Raw genomic sequence first — 27,928 nt, forward strand, 5'->3', positions numbered from 1 at the left:
GTTAAAAAAAGAATACATACAATCTTGCTACAGTAGCTAGAGTTTCTGTTTAGAGCGTAAAGGCTCAGGAATCGAGACTCGAGAAAGAATGGGAAACCCGTAGCATGGTAAAAACATAATACAGATCGCCTTAAAAAATCAGAGACTCCGAGACCGTGGTAGAAAAAAATCGAGACTCCAAGACCCCCAAAAATAAAAAATAAAAAACAAGACTTCCAGACTTAAGTAAAAAAAACGCCGAGGTTCCGAGAATTTGCGAATTTTTTGTAAGACTTTCGAAATTTCGAGGTACCCATCGCTACCCCTACCAGTGTCACATAATGAAACGAACTTCAAATAAAACACACACAAAATGGAAAAAGAACGAAAGGAGATGGCAATAAGCTTAATGCCAAATTCATGGCAAAAATAAACACTGCACAATTTTAAAGTAACTTTAGAGTAAATTTAACCTGCAGTTTTGGAAAAATCGACCCTCATCCCTTTCTTCATTCCTTCTATAGAGGAACGAGCCTTTTATGAAGAAGACCCTTATGACGTCATTGACACCCCTCCAGTAAGTTCCTTACAAATACATAGCAGTACCATATCTCAACATTTGCAGGGATCAAAGTTAGCAAACAAATAGTCCCATTTACGACAAAGGTATTTAAAGAACATAATTTGGTTGCAAACTAGTGACCACCAAGCATCTACAACTGGAAATCACTTGATCTGGCTTACCAAACAGTTAAACTGTGAATAGATTTTTAATCAGTTGTCGAGAGTTTCCCTCCTGAGCGCATGAGATTGCCAGCAAAATCTATAAGGAGCAGCTAGCATGTAGATTCTTTACTGACACCAAATTGTGAACTAGTCGCTAACATGCCCTTTGAAAGGTAAACGAATTTTTGGCCCTGATTTGTAGAGTGACTTGGTTTCAGTTATTACGGCGTTTCGCGTTTGCTATTGCATTGTGTGATGATATTCTTGTATTCAGGAGTTTGTCATAGAAAGTTATGCGGAATCTACCGCTGACCAGGACCTGCTATCAGGTAGCGAACAGCGCGATCTCAGCACGTGGAAGATCACCATTCCGCACGTGATCATGGAGACGAAACACGTGAGTAGAACATGTAAATACAACGCACTACAGGCCTCCTTTTCCGCCTACCATCGGTGGTTGTTCTAATTCTTTTTTTTTTTACAGAAATGCATCTATATAATATCCGTGGGAAGATCAATTGTTACTGATGGTAGGTTACTTTTGGTAAATTATGATTTCCCATGTGATAATCCCCATCCGTCTCCGTCCACTTATGTTCCGTTACGTTCGCTTACGTCCGCTTTCGTCGACTTAGGTCCGCTTACGTCCGCATTAGACTACTCACGTCCGCTTACGTCCGGTTACAACTTACGTCCACTCATTCCCAAAAGTAAATCACAATGCCTCTTTCCTCTTTATGTAAAGGGCCTTCAAATTGGGGAGAGCTTAGAATGCCTATTACCCGAAGTATAGCATGTTTTCACTTCGTGTTTAGGTGGTGACAGGCGGTGGGACGTTGCAAGACGCTATGGCGAGTTTTATGTTCTCCACAGCAAGCTGAGGGCTTTTCATGGTAAGATAAAAACATATTAGCGTCACGCTATTATCACACTTCAATGTTTACCCGTGAGACGCTACCGGAGTGGACTATTCACAGGATAAATCGGAGGGGCCCCAAGATGATTCCTTGGGGTACACCGCTCCTGACTGCGGTTATATTCTCTTTGCAAATCCAGGAGCCATTGATGATACGTATCTCCCACCGAAAAAGAGTAGCTCCAAGATGTCTAGCGTCAAGAAGCCGGCCACGTACTATGAGTCTTGCCGACAACAGTTTGAGAGATATTTGCAGGTAAGAACAATAGAGCATTCCCGCTCTCTTGTTTCTTCTCCTTCCCAGCTCTCGCGCGGCCATAACAAAACAAGATGGCGGCCACTACTTGGCGCAAAGTGAAAAACACCGGGTTTGCCTACAAGCAGGCTATTTCAGCCCTCAGAAGAACGCTTTATCAAACATTCTGTAAAGGCGACTTTTCATTAGCGAAATAAAAAGACTGAGAAGGATAAAGAGTCGTAAATGGATACGCTCGCGTGTAAATTGACGCGAAGTAGGCGCGATCTGTGAAGGGAAAAAGAAACCGTTCCGTCACTTCCTTCTGCTCTTGCATGTCAACATTGTGATACATGACCATGATACGTAGCTAGCGCAAAAGTCATTGTTCCCATACCAAAACATACCCTCCTAAGCATGCCAAATGTATGTAGTATCTTTCAGGAAACCCGCTACTAAAGGGAAGCGCATTATTGTACAACTTCCTGTCCCCGGAGAAGGAATTTAGTGAAATGTTTGGACCAAGCTCGGTTGGAAATTTGGCAGGTATTTCTAAGATGGATGTCACGAGACAAGCATGTGCTTTGCTTTCATTGAATTTGCCTGCGTAGCTGCTCAAAGGGAAGGGGAGGGGGAGAGGCCGAGGGGGAACCCCGGGCGAGCGCTTTTTCTTCTCTCGCCCTCTCTCTCCCCGTCCCTATCCCTTGAGCCACTACGCAGGCTATCATCGGCTTGAAATTTTTACTTTTTATAACAACTTTTTCTTTTGTTTCAGGAAAGACGTTCAAGTCGGTGACTACAATTTTCACAAAAGAGGTACAATTCATATTGTTCTTCCATGATTGCATTGCTAATCTCTTATCCAAGCTTTTTTCTGATGCAAAGCCACCTTTGTTTATCCACAGAAAGGCCAAAATCTAGACCACTTTCTGAGCGCATTTCAAGCCTCTACTGAAGAACCTGTAAAACGAAGGCCTCCTGTTAGGTATCACGATATTATTTTGTAAAAAAATAGTAAATAAATGATAGTAATGTGCCTTTTAGGCACTAACCTGCGCGACGCTGTAGTTTTACGATCTTTGAAAAATATATATATTAAATATATTATTATGTCGACAGAACCTACCCTATATTTTGGTTGTTGTTCTCTCTACTCCGGACCTGACGGAGGCTATTTTTTCAGAGATAGAAGAGTTAGGATAATATGAAGACGGTTTGTTAATTTGACATTTAACTCTCTTCTTTTTGTGTACCGTGCTCACAGATCACTTTCGGTTGATGCTGGTGTACAGACAAATGACTTTGGCCGTAAAGAGGTGAGGTTTTGCTTTGGGTGTTTTCAAATGCCATGGAATTATCCATTATCTTATCGAAAATACAGTACTTATCCGCTTAAGAACCTAGATTTTTCCAGGTTAGCCTAAACAGGTTATTACTTAACGGGTACTATTCTAAATTTTAGGCTACTTAGGTTCTTAAATAGGTTCTCAATTTTAAAGAAAAGTTAATATAGTAATGGCTGGTAGAAGTGCGGTATCTAGATTAATGAAATGTCAATACCGGCCTGGCCTTCGTAATAGTCATTAAAGAATTCATGTTTTAGTTCACTGCTCGAGAATCATGATTTTCATCATTGCTGGGAGATCTTAAAGGTCCCTTTTTTTAAATTAAGAACCTGTATCTTAAAGTAAGAACCTGGTTTTTATATGACAGGGGTCTCAATTTGGTATTTTTAGGCTAACAGGTTCTTAAATTCTAGGTTCTTGTAAGATGGTAAGTACTGTATCACAATAGCCAGATCAATTTGGTTTGTTGTCTGAGCAGGCGCATTAAAATGCTCTTGGATTTCCTGTCGTTTTGCGTGCGTTATTGACTTGTTGTCTCTGCTATTTTAGGAACAGTGTTACCCCGATCGAAGTAGAAGCTAGTAAGTGAAGACCTTATAGTATTAATAAATATTTAAGTATTACTATATTAATAAGTTTTACTGCTGACTTAAAGCGGCATTGCTACCACTTTACTTCCGGAGGGCCGATGGAAACCTCAAGAGACTTAAGAATACTTTTTGGATCCGCGCTATTTGACCGGCCATCCGCTCTAAATTACCAGTCACATCCTCAAAGAAACTTCCAATACACACACTGCTTTTCGATTTTGTTAAATCATCGGATATTGTTACGTAATCGACCGGAAGTAAACCTGTGTTAATGCCACTTTAATAATAGCCCTGTGTGATGTGCTCTTGCTCATCAAACAATCTCTGTCGTTCATTGCAGTGGCGTGAGCTCCGATGCAAATGTAAAGAACATAGGTAATTTCCGCAATCCCTTCTCACGAAAAGGGCTGGATGAGAAATTATTTAAAGCGGCCCTTGCTAAATGAAAATAAATTTTTAGAGACCCTCGCTTCCTAGCCATTATGTTTCAGCCCCCCCCCCCCCCCCCTGCCCTCTCGTATATTTAACTTTATAGATTCAGGTTTCCCTTTGGTAAAATGACAATTATAACCCCTTTTCTCCTTTTTCCCGCCCAGCTCCTTTTATAGCGTTAATTGGTCCCTACTAACAAGATGGGAGGTTTTTCTTGTGTCAAGTATGAAGAGTCTTTTCTCTTTTGGTGCCTTCGAAGACCTATGATTCCGTGAATAGCAAGGAGTATTTCTCATTGATTTGTATTTCCCTCCATCGCCAGACAATTCCAAGACCCAGTTACAGCTGACTGGAGTGACAGAATATGTGATGTTTGTAGGTAAATGAAATTATTTTTACCTTGTCAGTCGTTCTGGTTTTAAAACGCAGAAGAAAACAACAATAGAAGTAAACCGGGATTTTAAAATCTATTCATAGCACTTGCTTTCGGGGATTTGTGTGGTGAAGGTGATGCTAATGATGACTATGATGATGGTGGCGTGGATATTGAAAGTTGTGGTGATAATCTTGTTGTTGGTGATGGTGATGGTTATTTTTGGTGATGGTGTTGATGGTGGTGATGATGGTAGTGGTGGTGATGGTGATGGTGATGGTGATGGTGATGATAATGATGATGTTGATGGTGATGGTGGTGGTGATAATGGTGATGTTGATGGTGATGATGATGATGGTGATGGTGATGGTGATGATGGTGATGGTGATGGTGGTGGTGATGATGGTGATGGTGGTGGTGATGATGGTGATGGTGATGGTGATGGTTATAGTGATGGTGGTGATGGTGGTGGTGATGATGGAGATGGTGGTGGTGATGGTGATGGTGATGGTGATGGTGATGGTGATGGTGATGGTGATGGTGATGGTGATGGTGATGGCGATGGCTATGGTGATGGTGATGATTGTGATGGCGATGACGGTGATGCTAATGGCGATGCTGATTCTGATGGTGATGGTGGTGATGATAGTGGTGGTGATGGTGTCCTTGATGATGGGGATAAGGTGATGGTGATATCAGTTATTACAAAGATGGTTTTCTATGTTATCACACTCAGCTAATCGCCTGTTCAAGTTACCGAGTTGGATGCTTCATCTCATGACATGCTTTCAAATTGTCGGCCAAGCATCTCTCAATTTCTTCGCAGATATGTACGTACTCGAGTTGTTCTACATCTTACATTTTAATGATAGTAAAGTTGGTACCATTACTACGTGGTCACTTCTTAAGATCCCCCAATTACCGTACTTTGTACCTTTTTAAGCGGCAACCTCGTACTAGGAAAATTTAATGAAATGTGAACCTGTATCAAAACGTAAACATGCTCAAATTAGAATTAATATTGCGTTGCAATTGCAACATATAGATAAAATGTTTTATCAAGGTGGTTAGTTATTTTTGTCATTCCTCATTATTCTGACGTTTTAAGCTTTTCCAAAATAACATTTAAAGCGGTATGTCACCAGTTTACTTCCATAAACCGACAATAGACTAAAGAAACTATCAGATACCGCGCTATTTAACAGGCCATCCGCTCTAAATTATTAATCACATCCTTAAAGAAACTTTCAATAGACACACTGCTTTTGCAATTTTGAAATATTTTCGCGTTTTCCGTTAAAAATTTCCCGGAGATTTTTTTTGTAATCGACAGGAAGTAAACTGGTGACTTTAAGTCACCCTTCCATCTTGCAAGTTCCCCTTTACGCATACGTCGCTTGTTTCAGATACCTGGGTGAAAAGGTTGAGCTACTAAAAGACGAATATCGACTTGTTATGATCATTCATTTGTTGCGGGGTGAGTGCTTCCGACCGCTCATTCTAAACCATACCTAACAAGGGGTGTGCGGGGGACTCCACACATAAGCCGGAGGATTTTGCTAGTTATTCATGTCTGAATCCTACATATAAGATTTCCATCCCTCTTGCCCTGATCATTCTAATCGAACACGAACATTTGCGTGTAGCGCATAACAAATAATAACTGAAAGCTGTGATCTATTTTCCCTTTCTCCCAGATGCCATTTTCTTTGACCAAGATCCCCCAAGGTAAGAGAACTGTTGACTTCTATCACCTGAAGACACTTTCGCCTGAGCTTCTTTTTTTTCTCCATTTTAGGACCGACGCAGATAAGATAGAAAGACGCGAACAGACGCTAATTGAAATGCTAGATTTTATCCCTGGTAAACGAATATAACTGATAACTAATCATTATCATAATTGTCATCATCAGTATCATCAATGTAACCTTTATTAGACATCGTTTCCTCGTTTAATGTGTTCGTTTTTATTGTGACACTTCTTTCCAGAGCCTGTTGTTCGAATGATGGGTGGTCAGCGGCATCATAACGGAATGGTTTTGCTGCTGGAGCTGTTCCAGCATCCAAAACTGAACAAGCAGGTAAAACTGGTTTAACCTGTTCAAGTATCTATTAATACCGTGACATTTTGTGGCGTGACTTTTGGGTTGGCAAACTCACGCCATATTCCAATTTAATAGTTTTTGATTGTTTATCTTGTTTCAGCTTGCTTACGTATTACTCGACGTTTTGTTGGAAGAAATGTTCCCCGAACTTTCGCAAAAGGTACAAATTTTCTTCCCCACAACTATTATTGTATCGATTAGATTATCATATCAGTCACTAGCTGTTTTTTTTTTCTAAATGGTTGAGGCGAGCGCGCGGGAACCCTGTGATAATCTTCAACGTAAGCGTCCGTCCAGACCTGTTTTTTTTTTTTTTTTTTTTTTCAAAATAGCGGCAAGAAAAATTGTAGTAACCACGCATCCCTGTAATTTCACGAGGAATCTCTTGACTTACACAATTACAAGGAAAAACGATTGAAGCGCCCTAATAAGGAATTGGCCGAGTAAGCAGGAAAAACAACAGTTTAAACAAAATTGTTGATATGTTCATTGAACCCATTATTATTATTGATCATTGATTGTTTGATACGGTTTGTTTGTAATCCCTAGTAAAGAGTATATACAAGTCATATTATTATCTTAAGTAATTATATATTTTTATTAGGATGGAAATATCGAAGACTCAAGCTAACAGCGGGACCCACCAGATCACATGCTCGCGCATCGGGGTCCACCCCACACACTTCCTTGGGGCATGCTGGGAAAGAGGAAAGGGCCCTGGATACGAAGGCACATACATCACTTTATAACGTCCCTGTCAGCAAGAATGTCCCGTTTCTGCCTGAAAACGAGACGGCCTCATTTTGGTGATGTGTTTCCTTGATGTGGAAAAGTGGAATTATATCGTACAATACAATTTTTTAAAGTTCATACAATTTTTTTTAATAATTATGATTATTATGAGTTCTATTTTGAAAGATGTTATTTTATAAAGTGTGAAATTTAACAGCACACTAGCGTACACACATTGGCACCAATCGGGCCAAGACGGGACGCTAGCACAGTCTATTACCCGTGCAGTTTGGCAACCATGGACAGCTGTTTCGTCCTTATTGGGACTCGTGTGTATGCTAGTGTGCTTTACAAGTCTACATTTATAAACTGTGTTGCTCTTTCATTTTTGTCCCCGGGACTATTAGCAGAAATTAAAATTATTTTGATAAACTGGACAAGGCTTAGGGCCACTTGCACTGAGAAGTCACCTGACTTTTTGGGTGGCAAATTCCAGTCAAAATAAACACAGAAATGACTGCGCCCGTCACGCCAGAGAACGACGAAAATATAAAATCTTTCGATAAAAAATAAGCCCTTTTTGAAGTCAAAATAAACACAGGATAAACAGCTGAATAAGTTGTTTTTGTTATTTTGCCTCTAAAAGCCGGAGCGCGGGTGTTTGACAACAACAAAGTCACGTGATTTCTAAGTACATGTAGTATATTCAACCACGAGTGACGGTTTCGCCTCATGCTTGACACTGCCTTGGGCTGTACATATGTTTTGTTAGTATAGACTGCTTGCAAGTTCCCATACGGAGTTACTTGGATCGGGATGGAACGGAACTATGCTTGTTTTTGAATATTGGGTGTCCTGTGGCGCGCTTAGGGACGAGGTGCACTGGAATGACTTGTGTTGCGCACCCTCGGCTCCAGTGCTCCTCGGACTTCCCGAATAACACCAAATTGAGAGCCGGCTAGCAGGTTAGTCAAAGAAAAAAAGGAGTGCAATGCATGATGAGAAGTCATATTTTCCATATTTTCGGAAAATGGAAACATGGAAGGATTGTGGTTAAAACAAGTAAAACCGCCCAATTATGAATGACCTTTTTCCTTTCCTAAGCTAATTTCTCTATTAGTTAGAAATCATTGACATCCCCATCACGCCTATGACGTCATCTATTCCTATTAGGGGCGTTCACGTTAGATTTACCCGCGCCCTAAAAGGAAAATGTGGTAAAGCGGTGATATATTCAGCGTGTGCGCCGCGTCGTAAAAGGTCGATAAACGACGTAATTTGCTTTTTCTGACATCATGATATTTATTATTATTCTACTCTAACGTCTTTTCTTTATGACGTCATCCTACATTATCGTGCTGCTATGACGTAAGATTTTTAATTCTATTCCGACGTCATCCTGTTTTTCTCCTTATTCTCGTGTCATCTACTCTGACGTCTTCTCCTTTTATTGGCGCGTTTGCTCATGACCAGCGGTGGTATTTGAATTGGCACTGTCCACTGAACCAATTGCGGGACGACACAGTGACGGCCAATAGGGGGGGACCACTGGCCGGAAGTAGATTTCCCCAGTGTGGTCTGTAGGCTCTGTTTAGAAGAGCACAACATCGCTAAGAGATCACGTGACCTTTCTGGGTGGCAAATTTAGAACGAAATAATCAAACAAAAAAATAGAAATAACTGCGCCCGTCACCCAAGAGAACGACGAAAAAAATGAAATCTTCAAATGAAACTAAACCCTTTCTGAAAAAAAGATACTGGCTTTTTTCGTAAGCGCTGAATAAGTTGCTTTTTGTTGCCGTTATTTTGCCGCTAAAATCCTGAGCGCGCGCTAGTTTGCCACACAAACAGTCACGTGATCGCTTAGTGCAAGTCCCCTATTATCCCAGAATAACCAATCAAAACAAAGTGCGTGGCATCGTGTGCTGCCGGGACCCTTCACCTCCCTCTGGACCAGTGAGGAAGTGTTTGTTGCTGTAACCTCCCCCCTCCCCCCCCCCCCCCCAACACAGACAATTTAACCAAACCCACCTACGCCCTCACCCTTAATAGCTCCTAAACCAGGGGGGGCTGGCTGCTGTAATGTCACCCCCCCCCAACACATACACCGGCAATGTCACCCCTTTCCCGCTTAACGTTGGGAGTGTATGCTGCCGTATCCCCCCCCCCCCCCCCCCCCCACAGGCCGTGTTTCTCACCCGCAGGGGGCAGGTTCCCTCGTTCTTTCCCCAGCAGCAAGATCAATTACGACTAGGTCATGCAGAAGCAATCAAAAGATTTAACCAAAATGGATTGGTGCACCACAGACATACATACAATAGCATACGATACAACAATGATTAGATAATCTAGCCAATCCTGTTAGGCCTTACAAGCTCGCTTAGACACTTGTCTTACGACTTTGACGAATGTTTAGTGCGACACAAATAGACAATTGGATTTTGACGTATGAATCGGGCGGCTTTTTTTCAAAATTTCAGTTGAAATAAACGACTCGTAAATTGATCAGCGTAATGCTCTTTTTACCGGAAATCCATCTGAATTTCTGCTGTTTCCTTCATAGCATTTGATACTGCTGTTTACGCGTCATATGCGATGGTATTGTTGGTATTCCTGTGGTACGCTCAAACAATACCATTGTTCTCGGCCCAGTGCTACGCAAGAGTGCATTTCGGCGTCGGTAATTCGTGTTGTTTATTCGCAGTCAATCAATTTATTCCAACCAAAATTTACAGCAAACGGCTATCTAAATTGACCCCAAATCACGACTTTTCGCCCTACGCCACGTATGAATAGTATCTAGGAGGATGTGAAAGGTTTTAAAGCAAGAAGATTCGTATAAATTTGATGGGCATTCTTAGATCGGTGGCACGGGTGAACAAGCCTTTGTTTCCTAATGCTTTGATGTTGTCTTCATCGCTTTCACGGCATCGCTTTCTGAGGTGAGTTATTTACTCAGTATAGCATGATGTATTTTGACATCTTAGGAGGTTGTGCCTGGATTTTGCCATTTTGCTTTTATTTTAAACAAAAAAAATAATGAAATTGAAAGCGAATTGCTTGAACATAATTTGCATTTTACTAAGGGCGTGCGTTCAAGTCACAAAAAAAACACATTCATTATTACAAAATTTCAAATTTGACTGTATAAGATATCCTCGACTGTTTGACTTCAATTTAACTTTCATTGAGCTTTTATATTTACTAATTCTTGTTGTTTGTGAGGAATCCGTAAGAATAAAAAAAATTAAAATTCACTGTTCACCTGACTAGACTGACATACAAAGAAATTGTACGCAGCCTGATTATATATGCTCGTTTCTAGCTATTTGTTTCTAGCTATTGTTTGATTGGGCAAAACATACTTCCATGACATGCAAGTGAATTTTGGACCGAAAATAAGCATTAAATATAATATTATATTTGCAGCTTTTATTCTTATTTCTCTACACAATATTTACAAAAAATACATGGATCATCATTTTATTTCAATTTTCCGGGTTTTCTAAAAATCCATTTTTCCAGAGACATACATACATTTTTATTGTAACATGTCTTTTATTGTATGGATATCTCCCTAGATGGAGTTACATATCTAATACTCTGCTGTTTCCACCTTATTTTCACACTGACTTTTCACAAGCACATTCCAACAATGTGAAATAAGTATTTCCTTTTTCTAGACAGAAGACATGTGTTATACTGTGGATATGATTACTGGTACTTGTTTATACATGTTTTTGATGTTTCCATGTGAATGGAAAATATTGCTTGCCAGAAAAAACAATTCCATTTTTTATTGTGAATGGTTTCTTTTACTAACTGTGTATATATGAATACTGTAGAATCTATATATAATTGGCCAATGATAAGTATTTCTATTTTAGATTAGGCTGACACATGGCAAAAGAAACAAAGTAAGGCAAGGTGAGAAAAGTGACATGTCATCTATGCAATAATCTTTTTTTAAGTTGACTTTTGTTTTGCTTTAGCAAGCCTTTCATTTGTGCCTGATTCACATTGCTGTCATTCACTTGCATAAGCAGGGTGTCATTTGACATTGGGTTTAAAAGATCGCCTGCATAGAATGCAAAATCAACTGATTTTTACTTAGAATTGCCTGCTATTTTTCCTGAAATGTCACCTGTTTTTAAAGCTGAATCTCCCACATTTGCACTATAAAAACCCAGCCAAAAAAAGCAAAGCCCAATCGAAGTGTTTTTAGGTCTTAATGTTGACAGGCATGGTATAGTTCAGTTGTGAAAACAAATTGTACCAAGCAAACCAATAACAAGGATTTTGAGTGGAGTGGGAGGTGGAGGGAGGGCTCGCAGAGGTTCTTGATTTTCTTTCATTAGAGTAGACCTTCCAGTCAAATGAGGGGTTCTTCCGAACCCCCAAACCCTGGATATCATGCCATATTTCTAGCTATCTGAGCAGAATAAAGTGAATGCAACAAGTAGGAGTGTGAAGTCCTAAGGTGTACCGAATTGTGAACATGCAAAACACTTTTTTTAGGCCTTGCAAATTGGGGTGCGGATTATATGCAGGTGTGCATTGTATGCAAGCTCCTTAAATATGTAAAGCCTTAAATCATGAAAATGTTTAAACATATCAGCACTTATATTTTTCTAGGCTGGCTGTAACCCCATTGAAAGGCATAATGTCTGGAGAAGAGGATCTTGTTTGTGCTGTTGACTTCAAGTCAGGGAAAATCCTGTACTACTTCAACCCCAAAACAGGAGAGAAGAAACTTGTTGAAGAGGTGAGATGTTGTTAATGCAACTGGTAAGTATTTTTGGGCAGACAGACAGATAGATGAGCAGACAAAGGGGAAGATGGAAGGATGAATGGGCAGACAGCTGAACAAACTGTCTGGTAGAAGAATGTCCCGATTTTGCAAAATAAGCCAGATTTAATTTAGATTATTTGTAATGAGAGGAAAACATTACCTTTGCCAGGATAGTACCATGTATTTTCTATTTACAGGTGCATACTCAGGATTTGCTTAAGGGGGTCACCGAGTTATAGTTATCATATGGATAATCCTTAAATAAGATTTTTTTGGCAGCTAAGGGGCTGTTTGTTCTGCCTTTTTCTCCCAAGTACGCCCCTAAATTTTAAGTTATTATAGTAGAACCCAGATAATTTAACCCCTCTGCTTTCTGGAACTGATTTCAAGCTCTCTAGAGACTAATTTCCAGTTATTTCTACTCGGATAACTTGATCTATTTCATTCCCCTTCAACAGGGTTCGAGTTGATGGGATGCCACTGTGTTACCTGCACTAAGAGCCTAATGTTCTTTTTTCTCTAGAAAATCAAAGATGATCAAAAAGACTTAGAAAATTCACCTTCGCCAGGACTTCATGGCTCCATGGCTTTACAAAATGCACAAAATCAACCTCAAAAGGCGCTGCCTGTTGAGTCAGCCCCAGAATCATTAGCTAGCCTATCCACAGGTAACCCATCAAATCCCCCCCAGCTTCCCCCCGTAGTTCTTCCGGCACAGGCTATGGGAACTTCACACAGCTGCAAAGGAAGGTCGACAAATTGTGAAGAATGTAAACGAAACTTTGCCGAATCCCTCAACCGAATAAACCAGCAGTTCCTGGAAAAGACGTTATTATCTAAGACAGTGAAAATCTTCACTTGTGATCATTGCGGGGTAAACTTCCTGGACAAAAGAACTCTTAACAAACACCGCTTGAACCATGAATTCCAGATAGAACGAGAATTGACGCGATGGAAGAGTCAATCCAAGAAAAATACTGTGAGGAAGCGAGCTGTAAAGACAACCGCCCTGAAGGATTTCCTGGAAAAAGTGCAGAGTTCAAGAAATGGGACTGATGGGCATTATGGAGCCGAGGTGGTCGCGTCCTACGATGGGACAGCTCTTAGAATTGAAAAAGAGGAGACTAGATTTAATCAAGATATAGTTTCACACAATGAATTGCGTTTTCATATCGAAAGAGAAACAGAGCCCAGCTCGCAGCTAGAGAATCGTGCACAGAACGGTATCAAACATGACGAAGCCGGTGATGTTGTTATCACAAAGACATTAGGAGTTGACATACAAACAGAAAGAAAACCGTTATCACATTCTGTATCGCCACAGATGACAAACGAAAGCTCTCGGATAGATTCTAGGTGTTTAGAGCGATACCCAGTTGCAGCGAAAAAGACGTCCAGAGGTGCGAACCAGGAGTTTATCCTCGCAAAAACGGTCGAAGCAATTTTGGAAGAAGCCAGAAGAGAGCAAACCAAACCGCAAGCTGAAGCCTTGCACCATAAAGCAGCTAACTCAAAAGAGTCTCCTATTATACTAAACGCGTTCTCACTGGCTAGTCCCCTAACTTCTGATGAGATGAAAACACATAACATCGCACAAAATGTTAGGTCTAATCTTAACCATATTGTACCGGTCTTCACACAGTACTCATCGACCAACACACCATCGCCTCCTTTCGTTAACACTGCAGTCTCTACTTCATCTGGTGCGTCCGGTCTTGCAGGAACCAGAGGGCCTGCAACTAATGCAAACTTTGTTCCACCTGTTATACCGGAAAGACCAATTCACACAGAACAGGTTCCTAGTGGTGCGTTACCATCTGGACAACAAGACCCGTCCATAGCTTGCGAAGAGGAGGGTTCAAAATCCCCACACCAGGTACCCGGCCTTATGTCGGCCCTTCCAAAACACCATCACCATTCCGCCAGCTCTTCTAGGTCCACAGACGACTGCACGGAATGTAACCGAAGTTTTCAAGAGTTGCTAGAAAAGCTGAACCAATCTGACAACGGGCCATCAAAACCTAAGAAGAAAGCTAAACTCCCATACCTAACTTCAGAAAACAATGTTTTAAAAAATGAACTAAAAGCAACCGTGAATTTGACCAAAGTGTCAATACCTTACTTAGGAAATAGCACAGAGCGATCTGTACTCTCTGAAGGTGATAAACATGTCAATCCCGATCAATCAAACCAAAGGGATTCAACCAGTAATTTGGTGCCAGAAAAAATAATTCAAAATAAACAAATAGGACAGCAGTTACCTAGGAATCAAGAGTCAAAGCCTGATATAGGAACTACTTTTAATAACCATGTGATTATTGTGGACGATTCAGAGCGTTTACCAGAAGTAATAGAATATGGAAGTAAAGGAAAATCTGGGCCATACGAGGTGAGAAATCCATCACATTGTCATTTTCAAAACAACGAGTGCACTAAGTTGACAGCAAAAACCTTATTCGAGGCAGAGACTACTAAAAATGCGACAACACTAAATGAGAACCAGACTAATGTAGAAGACAAAGGAAACTCCCCAAAAGCTATCCCAGACGGAATTATCTCCAACGTATTGAATAAAATTCCCGCCCCCACCCCCCACAGTCACTCACATGACGGAGGCCTAATCACAGACTGCGAGGAGTGCAAGATGTCGTTCTCTCATTCTCTGGACCAGCTGAGCCAAAAACTACTGGTAGAAACTATGAATGCTAGATCCCTCATTTTTGCCTGCGACTTGTGTGATGAAAAATTCGTAGAGCGACGTCAGTTCAACAAACATCGGCAGCTCAAGCACGCAGATACACCGTTCCACTGCCATGGCTGTGACCGACAGTTCACTACCCGCCGTGCCTTAAACATTCACTTTCGCGTCCATACTGAAGAGCACTACTTTCAATGCGAAGAGTGCCCCAGAAAATGCGACAGCGAGGAGACCTTTCTAATGCACATGCGCTTGCACGAGGGGTCCTTTAAGTGTCCGAAGTGTCCCATGACATTCCCGCGACGATCGCGACTAGCCGTTCACGTGCGCACGCACTCCGACAAGGTCTTCCAATGCGATCAGTGTGGAAAGAGTTTTCGCCACTCACGAAGTCTTGCTCGGCACGAGCTACTTCATAGCGGTCAGCGACCATACCGGTGCACGGAACCGGAATGTGAACAGTCATTCGGACGTCAAGATCACCTGACAGACCATCTGCGCACTCATACTGGTGAGCGGCCATTTCAGTGCCCGCATTGCAGCAAGACGTTTCGCCAATCGGGCGTGATGAACAGACATGTGCGAAGCGCGCACGAGGAGGGGGTCGGTGAGGAAGAGAAGGGAGTGGAGGAAATGGAAATTGAAGTTTAAAAAGGCCGGGCCACTCTAGTAAAGAATTTTGTACAAGAAAACGAAGATGAAATTAGTACAAGAAAACGAAAGAAGAAATTTGCACAAGAAAACGAAGAAGAAATTTGTACAAGTAAACGTAGAAGAAACTTGTACAAGAATACGAAGAAAATTTTTACGAGAAATCGAAAAGAAAACGTTACTCGAACGGCTTTGTTAGCTGTGTTCACACCCCTTTTGATGGGGAAGGCGTGAAGATATTGTTAGAGTGTAGAAGAGAAGTAGAGTGTTGTTTTTGAGTCACAGATTACTATAGAATGGTCTCTTCAGAAGATGTAGTGATCGATTCTCTTTAGAAGGTATAGGGATTGATCTTACAAAATCGATTATTTTAACCTCGAAAACTATATAAAACACGTGATGACATTTATTGTTGTCAAGAAAATCTATTTAAACTTATTGTAAATAGCATCAAATTTGACCATCACCACTAGCCTCGGTGATATTGCGACGCTAAAGACACATTATCAGCACGAGAACCTGTTCCACGACTAGGACCACATTGCTGGCTAATTTCACTTTTCATCCGCACCGAGGTCTTCGTAAAAATCAAATTAGTGATTCCCATCGAGTGTTAGAGGGGGCTTATATTTGATTCAATGGGAGAGTCATTGGTACCCAGGCTCCCAACAATCCCTTCTCCCTCGTTGCGGGTTAAATTGTAATCAGTCAATAGCGAATTAACATTATATCTAAGAGTTATAAGATATTTTATTATGACTTAAAAGTATATACGAGTCACGATAAGTCGATTGTTATTCAGATGGATGTAGAATGGATTGAATTTAGACGATTCTTTCATGATTCACGCAGGCTGGATTCACGTGCTTCTATTTGAATTCCGTATGAAATTGAGACAGGGCACCGCCTTTTCTAACTTGATGAGGAAATAAGCATGATGAATTATGGACAGGATGAGGGTTCCCTCGCTCATACTGTATCACAATCACAGGGAACTCACCTATACGGTTTGAGCTGGGTGGTAAAGGGGGGTATGGATCACGTTTCGCGGACCGGGCAAAATGGCTATGTCACGTCGTTTCACGGACCGAAAAATGGCCTTTTAAATCGTCAAATCACGTTTCACGGTCGTCGAAAGGGACGATTTCACGTTTCTCGACAGTGAAAAATGACAAAATCTCGTTTCACGAAAATACCCTTTACCACCATGTTTGAGTTTAGTTTGGAGTTCAGTTTGCATGTCTCTGTGGTTTCCAAGCCTGACGCTGGGGTGCTCTCCCATTGGCCAGGAAGCCCAGCATTTTTCACGTGTCACTGCACAGTAACAAATAAACTTTATTGAAACCGTAAAGGTGAGCTCCCTGTGGAATAACTAATTTATTTAATCGAATACATCACCTTTATAACGACTAGGTCCAAGGACCTATAGAGTCATTGAAGAAATGGATATTAACGTATGTGTATAACACGTCAAATTGAATAAATACTTTCATTGTATTACTTATTTTGTGTTTAATTTTTGTTATTTTTTTCTATTCGATGTATTATTGTCAAATTGTTTCTGACTATTCAAGATATAAAATGACAGATACGAGAGAGATCTTCCTTGCTGTTCTCCTTTTGATCGAGATCTATGGCTAATTTTTCTATTGAGTAATAGATGACAGTCAAAATGAGTAAAAATATTTATTTTCCATACTGAAATATGAAATCAGCTTTAAAATACATTGCCTATACACTGTTCTATTTCGCGAGGATTCTCCATCTACGTCGCTTTTTCTTTTTCCCAGCGACATCCCATAACAAGCTTTTCTTTTCTGTCAAAAAAAAGAAAACAATCACAAACAACCCTTGATTTTCTTGTCTTCTTTATGGTACACAAACAAAAGTTTGAATGTTCTTGAATAGGAAGATACGTATTTATATTATTGCCATTTGATTGGGCTTCCTGTGGTTAGAAAGAGTTGTGACGTCATAGGACGCCATTTCTGGGATGGCTCTCCCCTGTCTCTCTTGCCTTACAGATAACAACAGGAATCCCACAGGGACTAGGATGTCAATGACTTACTTGTACATGACGTTTTCACCGAGCATTCCTCTACTTCAGCAATAGAGCCCTGGCACAGCTTGCCTCCATATTGAGGCGTAGGGTTATCACACACACGTGACCTTAACCGATAGCCACGCCCACATGTACGACTGCACTTGCCCCAAGCCGCCCATCGACCCCAATGACCAGGAACGGGGACTGCAGGAAAGTGAAGATAAATGATAGCTTATGAAATAGGGACAGGGACTAAAGGAAAGAACGAGTTAACGCTAGCATGACAAATAATGAACAGGGAAGGGAGACTACAGGAAAAAGTGGATTACTGATGGCTTACTAACAAAATGAACAGGAACGGGGAATACAGAAAGAGTGGATAACTGATAGCTTACTAACAAATGAACAGGAACGGGGAATACAGAAAGAGTGGATTACTGATAGCTTACTAACAAATGAACAGGAACGGGGAATACAGAAAGAGTGGATTACTGATAGCTTACTAACAAATGAACAGGAAGGGGTACTTCAGGAAAAAGTGGATTACTGAGATCTTGCTAACAAATGAACAGGAAGGGGGATTTCAGAAAAAAATGGATTACTTGATGAGCTAACTAAAAATGACAGGAACAGGGACTACAGGAAAGAATGGATTACTGATAACTTACAAACGAAAGAACAGGAACGGGGAGTGCAGGAAAGAGTGGATTACTGAAGTTTACTAGCAAATAACAAGAACAAGGAGTACAGTATAAAGACAAGCTATCACCACGCAGCGTATTTTTGAAAAGGGGGCTTTTAATTAAGTGAAATTATATCGCGATGAAGGGGGAGGAGGGGGGGCGCTGAACTGCAAAGATGTATGAAAAATTATTATGTAGGAGAAGGAGCCTGAAGTTACAACCCCTGCCATCTTTGTATTATTCGTATCATTGTTGCCATCTTCGTATTATTCGTATCATTGTTACCATCATCGTATAATTCGTATCATTGTTGCCATCTTCGTATTATTCGTATCATTGTTGTCATCTTCGTATTATTCGTATCATTGTTGCCATCTTCGTATAATTCGTATCATTGTTGCCATCTTCGTATTATTCGTATCATTGTTGCCATCTTCGTATTATTCGTATCATTGTTGCCATCTTCGTATAATTCGTATCATTGTTGCCATCTTCGTATAATTCATATCATTGTTGCCATCTTCGTATTATTCGTATCATTGTTGCCATCTTCGTATTATTCGTATCATTGTTGCCATCTTCGTATTATTCGTATCATTGTTACCATCTTCGTATAATTCGTATCATTGTTGCCATCTTCGTATTATTCGTATCATTGTTAGCATCTTTGTATAATTCGTATCATTGTTGCCATCTTCGTATTATTCGTATCATTGTTGCCATCTTCGTATTATTCGTATTATTGTTAGCATCTTTGTATAATTCGTATCATTGTTGCCATCTTCGTATTATTCGTATCATTGTTGCCATCTTCGTATCATTGTTTTTTCAGCTCATCAGTAACCACGCCATTTCCAAAATCAATCGTCATCAATGCCATAGTAATCAAAACCATTCATTGTATCATTAAACGCGTTATCAGCATAATCATTATTAAAATCATGAGCTGAGCATAATCTTCACCATCATCATTACAATGATCAACATCATTGGCATCATGGGCGACATGAATATCCTTACTATACACTTTATGCACAATTTTTTTTACCATAGCTTACCATAACATTCATCCTGTTGACATTTGCCCTCTGCTAGCTCTACACCATTTTCGTTGGCATTTGGGCATTTGCTGCGGTCCTTTGAAGTGCAGAACCTCTCTCTTAGTCTCCCGCACTTTTCGTCACATGGACCCCAGTTCGACCAATGGCTCCATCCCCCTCCGGATACTGTTAACAAACATATCAAACATTTGTTGAACTTCATCTAAATGGTCTATCGGAGACTGAACCAAGCACGCATGAATGCCTGTGGTAGTAGAGAACGAGGCTTCCTGGGGCATATTGAAATTGGCTGCCACAGAAGATTGCAAGTTTTTTTTTTCGTAAGAGAAAGTGCACAGGTAAAGGGGGTACTTAGATTTAAATAGGGACCTTACGCAAAGACGATGGCGAACGGCATGAAGAACGGGAAGTGCGCTTACGAATTGCTGACGGCGTTGTCGTCTGCGACGGCAGGCCCGTACCCACAGTAGCGGAGAGTCCACTTCCGGTCCGCAAAAAACGTTTCATTTGTAGGACAAAACCATAAAGCATAAGCGAACTAGTCGATCGTCGGCAATCAACGTTTTTTTTTCTTTTTTTTACTTACTAACCTCACTACCTTACTAACCCCAAAAGAACATTTTTAGGTTTCCTGTGGATTGCAGGTGCATAAATGAGCTACATTAAATCGTATGGCAGTTAACAGTAAGAAAACTAAATCAATCAATGTCGCTTTCATCTCTTTCTCACCATTGGCACCCAGCGCCCCCCCCCCCCCTATAACACCTTCTCCTAACCCCCATCCCCCCCCCCCGTATTCAACATGGGCCAATGCAGGGTACTGATACGCAAACACCCCACCCCCTCCCCCACGTAACCCTCCCATGCTCACCATGTGCTAATACAGAGAACAACTTTCCGAGTTTTGACCGCGTGAGTGGTTTTCGTAAACCGTTCCCTCAACTTAGAATATAATACCAACAAAAAAAACGAGTAATCCGATGTCACAATTGAACATCTATCCCTAAAACTAATAACAGGCCCGTACCCAGGAGGGAAAGTCCACTTTCGGTTCGCAAAAAAAAAAAACATGCCATTTGTAGGCAAAACCATAAAGCATAAGCGAACTAGATAAAAAAAGGCGTTCTAATCGATCTGTGTATAAATCTAAAAGTCAAACATTTTGTAGCCAAATCCGATAAGAAACGTGGCATTAGAATGGCATAAAATCCCTTTTATCAGAAATGGTACCCCCTCCCCACCCCCCAACCCAGAAAAAATAGGTCCACTTTTTTGGATTTCGCACCCCCCTCCCCCACCCCCACCCCTCAAGAGAAATCCTGGGTACGGGCCTTGACGGCAAATCTAGAACGGCATTTCTTATTATCGCGCAGAATCTAGTGTCATTTGCCCGATCACGCAACGCTCTAACTCAGGGACTTGCGCTAAGAGATCACGTGATTGTTTGGGTGGCAAACGAGCGCGCGCTCAGGCTTTTAGCAGCAAAATAACGGTAACAAAAACAACTTATTCAGCGCTTCCAAAAAATTCCAGCTTTTTTTTTTCAGAAAGGGTTTAGTTTCATTTAATGATTTTAGTTTTTCTTCGTTTTCTGGTATGACGGGCGCATTCAATTCTGTGTTTATTTTGGTTTGAATTTACCGCCCAGAAAGGTCAGGTTATGTCTTAGCGAAAGTCCCCCATTACCGAACATCACTTACAGAGAAACAGGCCGAAACGAGCAAACGAATTATCTTCGCTATTAATCCTATTAAACCAAGCGTGTATAAACATTTCTATAGCCTCGACTCGTGCAAACAAAAAGCTCTCACATCGAAAATGACTCTCAAATTCAAATCTTAGCGCGCTAGATAGAATACGAGCTCAAGAGCGCAGCTTGACAGGGAGCTCTTTTCAGAGCTCGTTTAGCCCCCTGTCAAGCCTGCCTCTGACTACATTATTCATCAGCCAAAAACATTAGTTGATTGAAAGGAAAAATAGCCAATCAGACACGTTATCGTTAAAGCGCAACCATGCATTTGATACTAATCTCGTTATCCCTGAGAAAGCTAGATGACGCTAAACACAATAGGATTCTGCCCGTTCTACGCGCCGTAAGGAACGTCAACGGTCGTTTTGGAATATGCGCAACCGCGCGCGCCGTTCTTATTGCCGTCTCCGTCAAATTTCATACCAAACAAATACTAAGGAATACTAGAAATACCAGAAACTTGCCATCCAAAAAGACCCTATGTTCTAAACCTAGGGTGGGAACTTTTCCCAAAGAATATTCGGACCTGAATTAAAATAAACCAGGGGCTCATAAAGATTGGGGAACGTACAGGTAGACAGACGAACAGATAGGCAAAAGAATGGACGGAAGAAAGAAAGAAAGAAAGAAAGAAAGAAAGAAAGAAAGAAAGAAAGAAAGAAAGAAAGAAAGAAAGAAAGAAAGAAAGAAAGAAAGAAAGAAAGAAAGAAAGAAAGATAGATAGATAGAAAGAAATAAAAAAAAGTTGGAAAAACAAAAAGAAAGATGGAAGAACAGAAAGCAAGATCGAAAAACAGAAAAACGGACGTACAAAAAAAACAGACAAATATTCAAACGTACGGAAAAACGGACAGACATTGAAAGAAAGGCAAGCTGACCTTCACAATCGTACAATGCGTTAAGCTGTATCTTGTCGGTATCGCTTAAAGTAGACCTTGTGGCCCCAAACTGAAGGTTCGGGTCCTTGATTGATATCATCGTCGGTTTGCCATTTTTGGAGAATGCAGTATTCCCATAATGCATCACGCTAGTAAAGTCATAGGCTTGTCCCACGAAATCAAGTTTACGCCCATTCCATCTATTGAAATTTTTCTGTTGGCCTGTGAGTAAAAAAACAAATGTCATGTTATTAAAAGTTACGTAACCCGTAGGCTCGTTGTTTCCCAGGCTATAAAACCCTTAAAAAATGAAATGATTTCAGTTGCAACTATTTTATAAAGGGAAAGTACTATTTTTAAAAATAATGAGAATTTTAAATTAAAAGACAGTATCACGGAAATTGATTCATGTCTAAATGTTTGCATCCCAACTATTCTCGATCGAAAAAGGCAAGGCAATCTGTAAGGCGCTTGGCGAATTTATTTAGTCCCCAGCCCTATACCACAGGTAAACGGTCGGGGCGCCATTCTGCCAGTACAAAGTCTAGAACCAGTCCCGCAAGTCGCTACATGCAACAGGCAATCTCTACGGGGATGATTTTACAGCCATCACAGCCAGCGCCCAAAAAACACCTGGGCCTCCTAGTATGCATACATTACAGAATGCGTAATGTTTACGTTGTCAATCTAGTGCACCCATTGCTATCTAGTACCCAGCACCCACGGTTTCCTCACACCACAGGTACACCTGGCATGACATTTTCCCCGAATACGTTGATGTACTCATTGCTATCTAGTACCCAGCACCCACGGTCGCCTCACACCACAGGTATACCTGGCATGCAATTCTCGCCGAATACATTGATGTTTTCATTGCTATCTAGTACCCAGCACCAACGGTCGCCTCACACCACAGGTATACCTGGCAAGACATTTTCCCAGAGCACGTTGATGAACTGGTCCCTGTCGGTCCTCGCTTGCTCGTGCCAGAAGCCGAGTGCATGCATCAGCTCGTGCAGAATGATCCCTGGATCCTCACATCCGGGACCTAATGAAAGCTCCTGACCTCCTGTCGTCCCGACCTGTCGACCAACAGGAGACCAGCACCTTTATCGAGGCAAATGAGATCACAGACGCTGTTAGTCTGGTATTTAGTCATGCATTAGTATACTGTAAGTGTCGCAAGAGACAACGCGCGCCAAGGTCGAACGGTATTATTAGGGTCAGTTCATTTAGTTTATTATAAATAGGATTTAAGTGTATTTAGGAAGCGGTCATTAATTACTGGGGGGGACGGCAATTTTGCAAAACCCTGGACTCAAAAGTTCCCCCCTCCCCCTCAAACAAGCCCAAAAAATCGTGAATCCCCTAGACCGGACGCCCAAAAATTTGCAACCCCCCCACCACCACCACCACCACCACCTCCACATTTTTATATTCAATAAAACCACAGAGACTTGATATACATACTGAGTATAACTGAATATAAACTTTGCTAAAATATAGATCAGCTAGCATGGCAAATTTGTCCTATTTTAATTAAAGTATGAACCTTCACTTTCGCTAGTTTAAGAGTGGCACAGAGATAAAAAAAACAAATACTGGTGTCGCTAGAAAACGACTATGTCTTCGACAATTTTAACAAAGACATTTGAGTATAGGTTTTGCAACATTTTAAAGTATTCGTTACCCCCTCCCCGCCCCTCGCGCGCGTACAAGTATAGCATAGCAGGTTTTCTTCACCCCTTTCCGGCGAATAGGGTTGAACCTCCCCGACCCCCTCTCCCCCATGCCCCCCACCCACCCCCTCGCGGGCGTAGAAGTATAGCATAGCAGGTTTCCTACACCCCCTTTCGGCGAATAGGGCTGAACCTTCCCGACCCCAAACATACAAATGGCAACAAACATTAATGTTTAATCGAATGTCAGAAAATGACCTCTTCCTCCTCTTCATAGATCCACCGACAAAACTTCAAAAAATAATAGCAAAATTTATTGCCAAAATCACTGCGGTACGAAGCACATTAGAGTTGTAGTCCTTCATCGCATGTGAAACAATCTTAATTTTATTTGGAACTCATCCCATGTACACAATCTGTATAAGGACCAAATAAAAAGTATGTATGTATTTATGTATGTATGACTAGCATACCTAAATCCTGGTTATACTGCTTACCCAAACTTCCGTACGAAACGTATGAAGTAGCGATCCTCTGGTTGCCTATCCCGAAAGCGCACGCACGAATTCTGCTGAATCTCTGCCATTGCTTGGAGAATGTAGTTTCTCATAGGAGCTAAAAAATCAAACGTGAATTATTGATTATATTAGTCAATCTTGTTTTAAAAACTGTCGTTTTTCTAGCTCGCTCGGTCATTTGCTTATTAGGCATTACATACCATATTTGAGAGTCCGCTTCAATCATTCTTTCGCTTTTTTTCGCTTTAGAGCTTTGTAAGTCGAGAATTTCCAAGTAAACTTGCAGGAATTCGTGTTTACTACTATTTTGCTGGCAGCCATCTTGGATATGGAGCCTAGCCCTTAACGTTTTACAATATCACAGGTCTCCCGCACGCTCGCCCCAGGCTCTTTTAGACCATTTAGAAAAACGACAGCCATTGATTGATATGTCAAGTCAAGACTTGTGTATTCACAGATTTACATGATTTGTGTTATACACTGGGACCCCATACAGATATCAGGGGCGTAGCCAGGGGGATGACCCAGCCCCCCCCCCCCCCCTTCCAGCAGCCAAAAAAATCAGTAAATGTATTGACATGTATGAGACTAAAATACACGAAAAAATGCCTTGAAAAGGCCTATTGGGCCCCCTTCTGTTAAAAATCCTGGCCGCTGGACATCCTTATAACAGGAGCTATCTACTTCTACATTAAGGGTTTATAGTATGAGATCACATCTAGCACTGATTACATCTATTTCTATTTTGCTTATGCTTCAAATCAATTTGATAGCTTGTTTGACGAGGCCAGTAGCAACTAGGAGTGAACAATAAATACATTGCATCCCCTCTTCTAACCCTCCTAGTGTTTAATGTGAAACTAAGTTTAGAAGGGGGAGGCATGTGTGTTAGTACTTTATCGGAACACTTCAATGCTTTTATGCTCCTTTTTTTTTAATGGACTTAATGGTCCATTGAATTGGAAAGGGGGAAGCCAATCTTACCCTCCCGACTCTAAATAGAAAGTGGACGTAGAAGGGAGCGCGAATCTCACTCTCCTGATTCTTTATAGGAAGTTGGACTTAGAAGGGGGGACATGTCATACTTACCTACAGCGCTCGTCATTTGAACAGGCACTATGCGCGATTGCCAAACGTATCTGCGTCGACGGACGGCCTTGCGTTTCTCTACAATGCCTTGAACTTCCACTTCAGCGTTACCGGCGTCTCCCGTCTCAGACCTGTCCACTATTTTCTCGTCCTCAGCATTTAGAGAGACATCGCCCTCAAACAGGGCGTGGTTGTGATTATCTACCTCACCTTTTGAAGCAACGGCCCAAGTTTAAAAAAAATTGTCTCTCCTCTCTTGAAGAATACATTTTTATGGTCATTTTTTTCTGCATAACCCGAGTATATCAGGCATTTTTAAAGGGGGAGTTCTCTCCTTAGTGTCCCTACGGGCTTGATACTAAGGTTTTTCACAATTAGTTAAAAGCGCGATTCAAAAATGTACTCTTAATAAAATGTGGTTCACCTGAACTACCGGGTTGCGCTAAAAAGAATGTTCGCATAAGATATTTTAAATAGCATAAATTTGAAAACCTTCATTCTCGAGTACCCAGGGCGTCGCGGTCACACGCCGTAATAAGGCACGAAATCAATGACGAGATTGAGGCGGAGGTGGGGGAGGGAGAGAAGAGAAAGAATGGAGAAGACTTTTGTCAATAGCGTTCTGTCGTTTGGGATTCCTGTGGTGAGCACTGGAAACCCGGTAATAACGGCAGGGAATTCAGCTTCCTCGTGTCTTACTCACCCATATTACTGTGTTGTATCCTGTCAGTAATTGTGTTGTTGCTAAGGTTTCTGGGAAGGGTCGCATCCGTACCGTCGTAAAGTGGGGCATGTGATTGACCTGTGAACAAGATCCTATTTGAAAATTGCCGTTTTTTCTGGCTTTCTCTTAGGGAACGGTCATTAATTACTAGGGGGGGGGGGGAGGCGGCAATTTTGCAAAACCCTGGGCTCAAAAATTTTGGCCTCCCCTCAAATCCGTCAAAATTTGCACCCCCCCCCCCCCCCCCAACACACACACACACACACACACACACACACACACACACACACACACACACACACACACACACCACCACCACCACCTCAACACTTTGTGTAGCTGAATATAACCTTTACTAAAATATAGATCAGCTAGCATGGCAATTTTGTCCTATTTGATTTAAGTATGAATCTTCACTTTCGCTAGTTTAAGAGTGACACAGATATAAACAACAAATACTGGTGTCGCTTGAAAACGACTACGTCGACATTTGAGTCTAGGTTTTGCAACATTTTAAAGTCTCGTTTTGTTAAACTGATTTGAACGGGCAGCTTTGTCTGTTAACCATGAGAGGGTTTCTCAAAATTTATTTATATAAAGACAAGATTGGTACCTGAACAATATGGTACTAGATATACAATAGTAGGAAACATTGTGAACTGAATAAAATTTAAATTTCAACAATGACTCTCTTGCCCCCCCCCCCCCCCCAGTAATTAATGACCGCTCCCTTAGGACATTACATACCATTGGGATTCCGCTTCAATTATTTTTTGCTTTTTTGGCGCCCAAGAACTATGTACTCGAGGGTTTCCGCGTAAAATTAAAGGAATTTTTATTTAACACGATTTGTTTCATGTTTGAGGATTTAGTAGAATAAGAGTATATAGGTCTAGCCTTATCAAGTATTTAAGGTCATAAAATCAGCTAATGCTAATGTCATCGATGTTAAGTGGTTGAAAAGCTTTTTACATGGTGGTCTAGTGCATTGCTTATTATTTGAGAAAAAGATTAAGAATATTTACAAGCAAAAAATTTAAGAGTATTAACGAGATTACAATCTTTATCCGATTTATTGTTCTCAAGCGCTCTCTTTTGGAAAAAAGATCCAGACATTTAGCAGGCGCTTTAGTAAAGTGAAATTTTACAATCTTGACATATAACGGAAGCCTTACGGGATGAAGTCCGTCAGGACTTTACTTAACGAATCGTCAGTTTTTATTTACAAAGACCTTAGCATATATAGCCTCATTTACAAAACAAACATAAATAGATAAACAAAAACAGTAAAGTATCACCTACCTTGTTTTGTGTGAAGATAGATAAACAGTACACAAAATATAACGTTTCTAGCCAGTAAACTCTCCATTCTATCCAATGCGCAGCTCAAATAATTTTTCTATACAACAGGCTGCAATTAGTTTCTATGACCTAAAAGATTACAGCCCTTAAAAATCATTATTTCCAAATAACTTTGTATTTAAGTTATAAACGACGAGTTCGTTTGTTTTTAAATGGGAGGCCCTTGAACTTGTTCAGTTTCAATTATTAATATTTTTCATTTCAAACAAAGGTTTTTTTGTTATTGGACTTGGAGTTACCTGTTAAAATTTTGAATTTCTAACGGCACCTGTAAATGTCCAACCACTATATTTATTCTACATTAGCAAATTACAACACCTATTAATAAACGACATTGCCATAATAATCAATATGATGAGAATAGGAAAATGGTAAATGGAACACAAAAAAGTTGAGGGAAATGATGAGAAACAATTCACGTCGCCAGACAATATAAAAAAAAGAATAAAAATAAAAATAATAATAATAATAATAATAATAATAATAATAATAATAATAATAATGAAACCCCTCCCATGGCCTTTATCTTATGACGTCTTTTTTTTAAAACACTAGCAAAACATAA

The 27,928-nt window shown here is 40.8% G+C and overlaps 3 protein-coding genes across 5 annotated transcripts in view; 2 read left to right on the plus strand and 1 right to left on the minus strand.

Moving 5' to 3' along the window:
• Positions 1-8,517, plus strand: part of LOC5514479 (sorting nexin-14) — a 22,785-nt gene extending 14,268 nt beyond the window's left edge. The window contains exons 20-38 of the mRNA XM_048719657.1: positions 504-556; positions 980-1,102; positions 1,190-1,235; positions 1,521-1,598; positions 1,762-1,877; positions 2,291-2,402; positions 2,632-2,672; positions 2,762-2,841; positions 3,121-3,172; positions 3,752-3,783; positions 4,133-4,167; positions 4,547-4,603; positions 5,334-5,427; positions 6,004-6,074; positions 6,295-6,325; positions 6,396-6,460; positions 6,587-6,678; positions 6,803-6,862; positions 7,307-8,517. Coding sequence (XP_048575614.1) covers positions 504-556; positions 980-1,102; positions 1,190-1,235; positions 1,521-1,598; positions 1,762-1,877; positions 2,291-2,402; positions 2,632-2,672; positions 2,762-2,841; positions 3,121-3,172; positions 3,752-3,783; positions 4,133-4,167; positions 4,547-4,603; positions 5,334-5,427; positions 6,004-6,074; positions 6,295-6,325; positions 6,396-6,460; positions 6,587-6,678; positions 6,803-6,862; positions 7,307-7,333 — 1,265 coding nt within the window. The 3' untranslated portion in view covers positions 7,334-8,517. The remainder of the gene's footprint in view (positions 1-503; positions 557-979; positions 1,103-1,189; positions 1,236-1,520; positions 1,599-1,761; positions 1,878-2,290; positions 2,403-2,631; positions 2,673-2,761; positions 2,842-3,120; positions 3,173-3,751; positions 3,784-4,132; positions 4,168-4,546; positions 4,604-5,333; positions 5,428-6,003; positions 6,075-6,294; positions 6,326-6,395; positions 6,461-6,586; positions 6,679-6,802; positions 6,863-7,306) is intronic.
• Positions 8,518-10,083: 1,566 nt separating this feature from the next.
• LOC5514480 lies at positions 10,084-17,072 on the plus strand. Of its 2 annotated transcripts, none has more exons than XM_032384134.2 (4): positions 10,084-10,376; positions 11,322-11,361; positions 12,070-12,199; positions 12,750-17,072. In XM_032384134.2, exons 3-4 carry the CDS (start codon positions 12,098-12,100, stop codon positions 15,573-15,575), a joined length of 2,928 nt encoding a protein of 975 aa, XP_032240025.2. In that variant the 5' UTR covers positions 10,084-10,376; positions 11,322-11,361; positions 12,070-12,097; the 3' UTR covers positions 15,576-17,072. The 2 variants fall into 2 exon arrangements, with proteins under 2 accessions (XP_032240025.2, XP_048575613.1); XM_048719656.1 differs by having other exon boundaries at positions 11,327-11,361.
• Positions 17,073-17,248: 176 nt separating this feature from the next.
• Positions 17,249-27,564, minus strand: LOC5514497 (zinc metalloproteinase nas-7). Of its 2 annotated transcripts, none has more exons than XM_048719662.1 (9): positions 27,304-27,564; positions 25,981-26,079; positions 25,278-25,487; positions 24,168-24,285; positions 22,914-23,098; positions 21,992-22,213; positions 19,361-19,528; positions 17,640-17,823; positions 17,249-17,392 (listed from the first exon to the last, which is right to left on the minus strand). In XM_048719662.1, the coding sequence occupies exons 1-9, from the start codon at positions 27,368-27,370 to the stop codon at positions 17,341-17,343; spliced, it is 1,305 nt and encodes a 434-aa protein (XP_048575619.1). In that variant the 5' UTR covers positions 27,371-27,564; the 3' UTR covers positions 17,249-17,340. The 2 variants fall into 2 exon arrangements, with proteins under 2 accessions (XP_048575619.1, XP_032240023.2); XM_032384132.2 differs by having other exon boundaries at positions 17,644-17,823; positions 27,304-27,558.
• Positions 27,565-27,928: the final 364 nt, after the last annotated feature.

This window comes from Nematostella vectensis, chromosome 12 (genome assembly GCF_932526225.1).
Source record: "Nematostella vectensis chromosome 12, jaNemVect1.1, whole genome shotgun sequence".
Taxonomy (NCBI): domain Eukaryota; kingdom Metazoa; phylum Cnidaria; class Anthozoa; order Actiniaria; family Edwardsiidae; genus Nematostella; species Nematostella vectensis.

Excerpts from the sequence above, each read along its gene's own strand:
- LOC5514480 (XM_032384134.2), top strand. The coding sequence starts at position 12,098 with ATGTCTGGAGAAGAGGATCTTGTTTGTGCTGTTGACTTCAAGTCAGGG. Across the intron at positions 12,200-12,749 it reads AGAAGAAACTTGTTGAAGAG|AAAATCAAAGATGATCAAAA; the intron begins GTGAGATGTTGT and ends TTTTTTCTCTAG.
- LOC5514497 (XM_032384132.2), bottom strand. The coding sequence starts at position 27,370 with ATGGAGAGTTTACTGGCTAGAAACGTTATATTTTGTGTACTGTTTATC. Across the intron at positions 25,488-25,980 it reads GATACAACACAGTAATATGG|GTGAGGTAGATAATCACAAC; the intron begins GTGAGTAAGACA and ends TTGCTTCAAAAG. Across the intron at positions 17,824-19,360 it reads TCAACAGGATGAATGTTATG|TCCCCGTTCCTGGTCATTGG; the intron begins GTAAGCTATGGT and ends ACTTTCCTGCAG.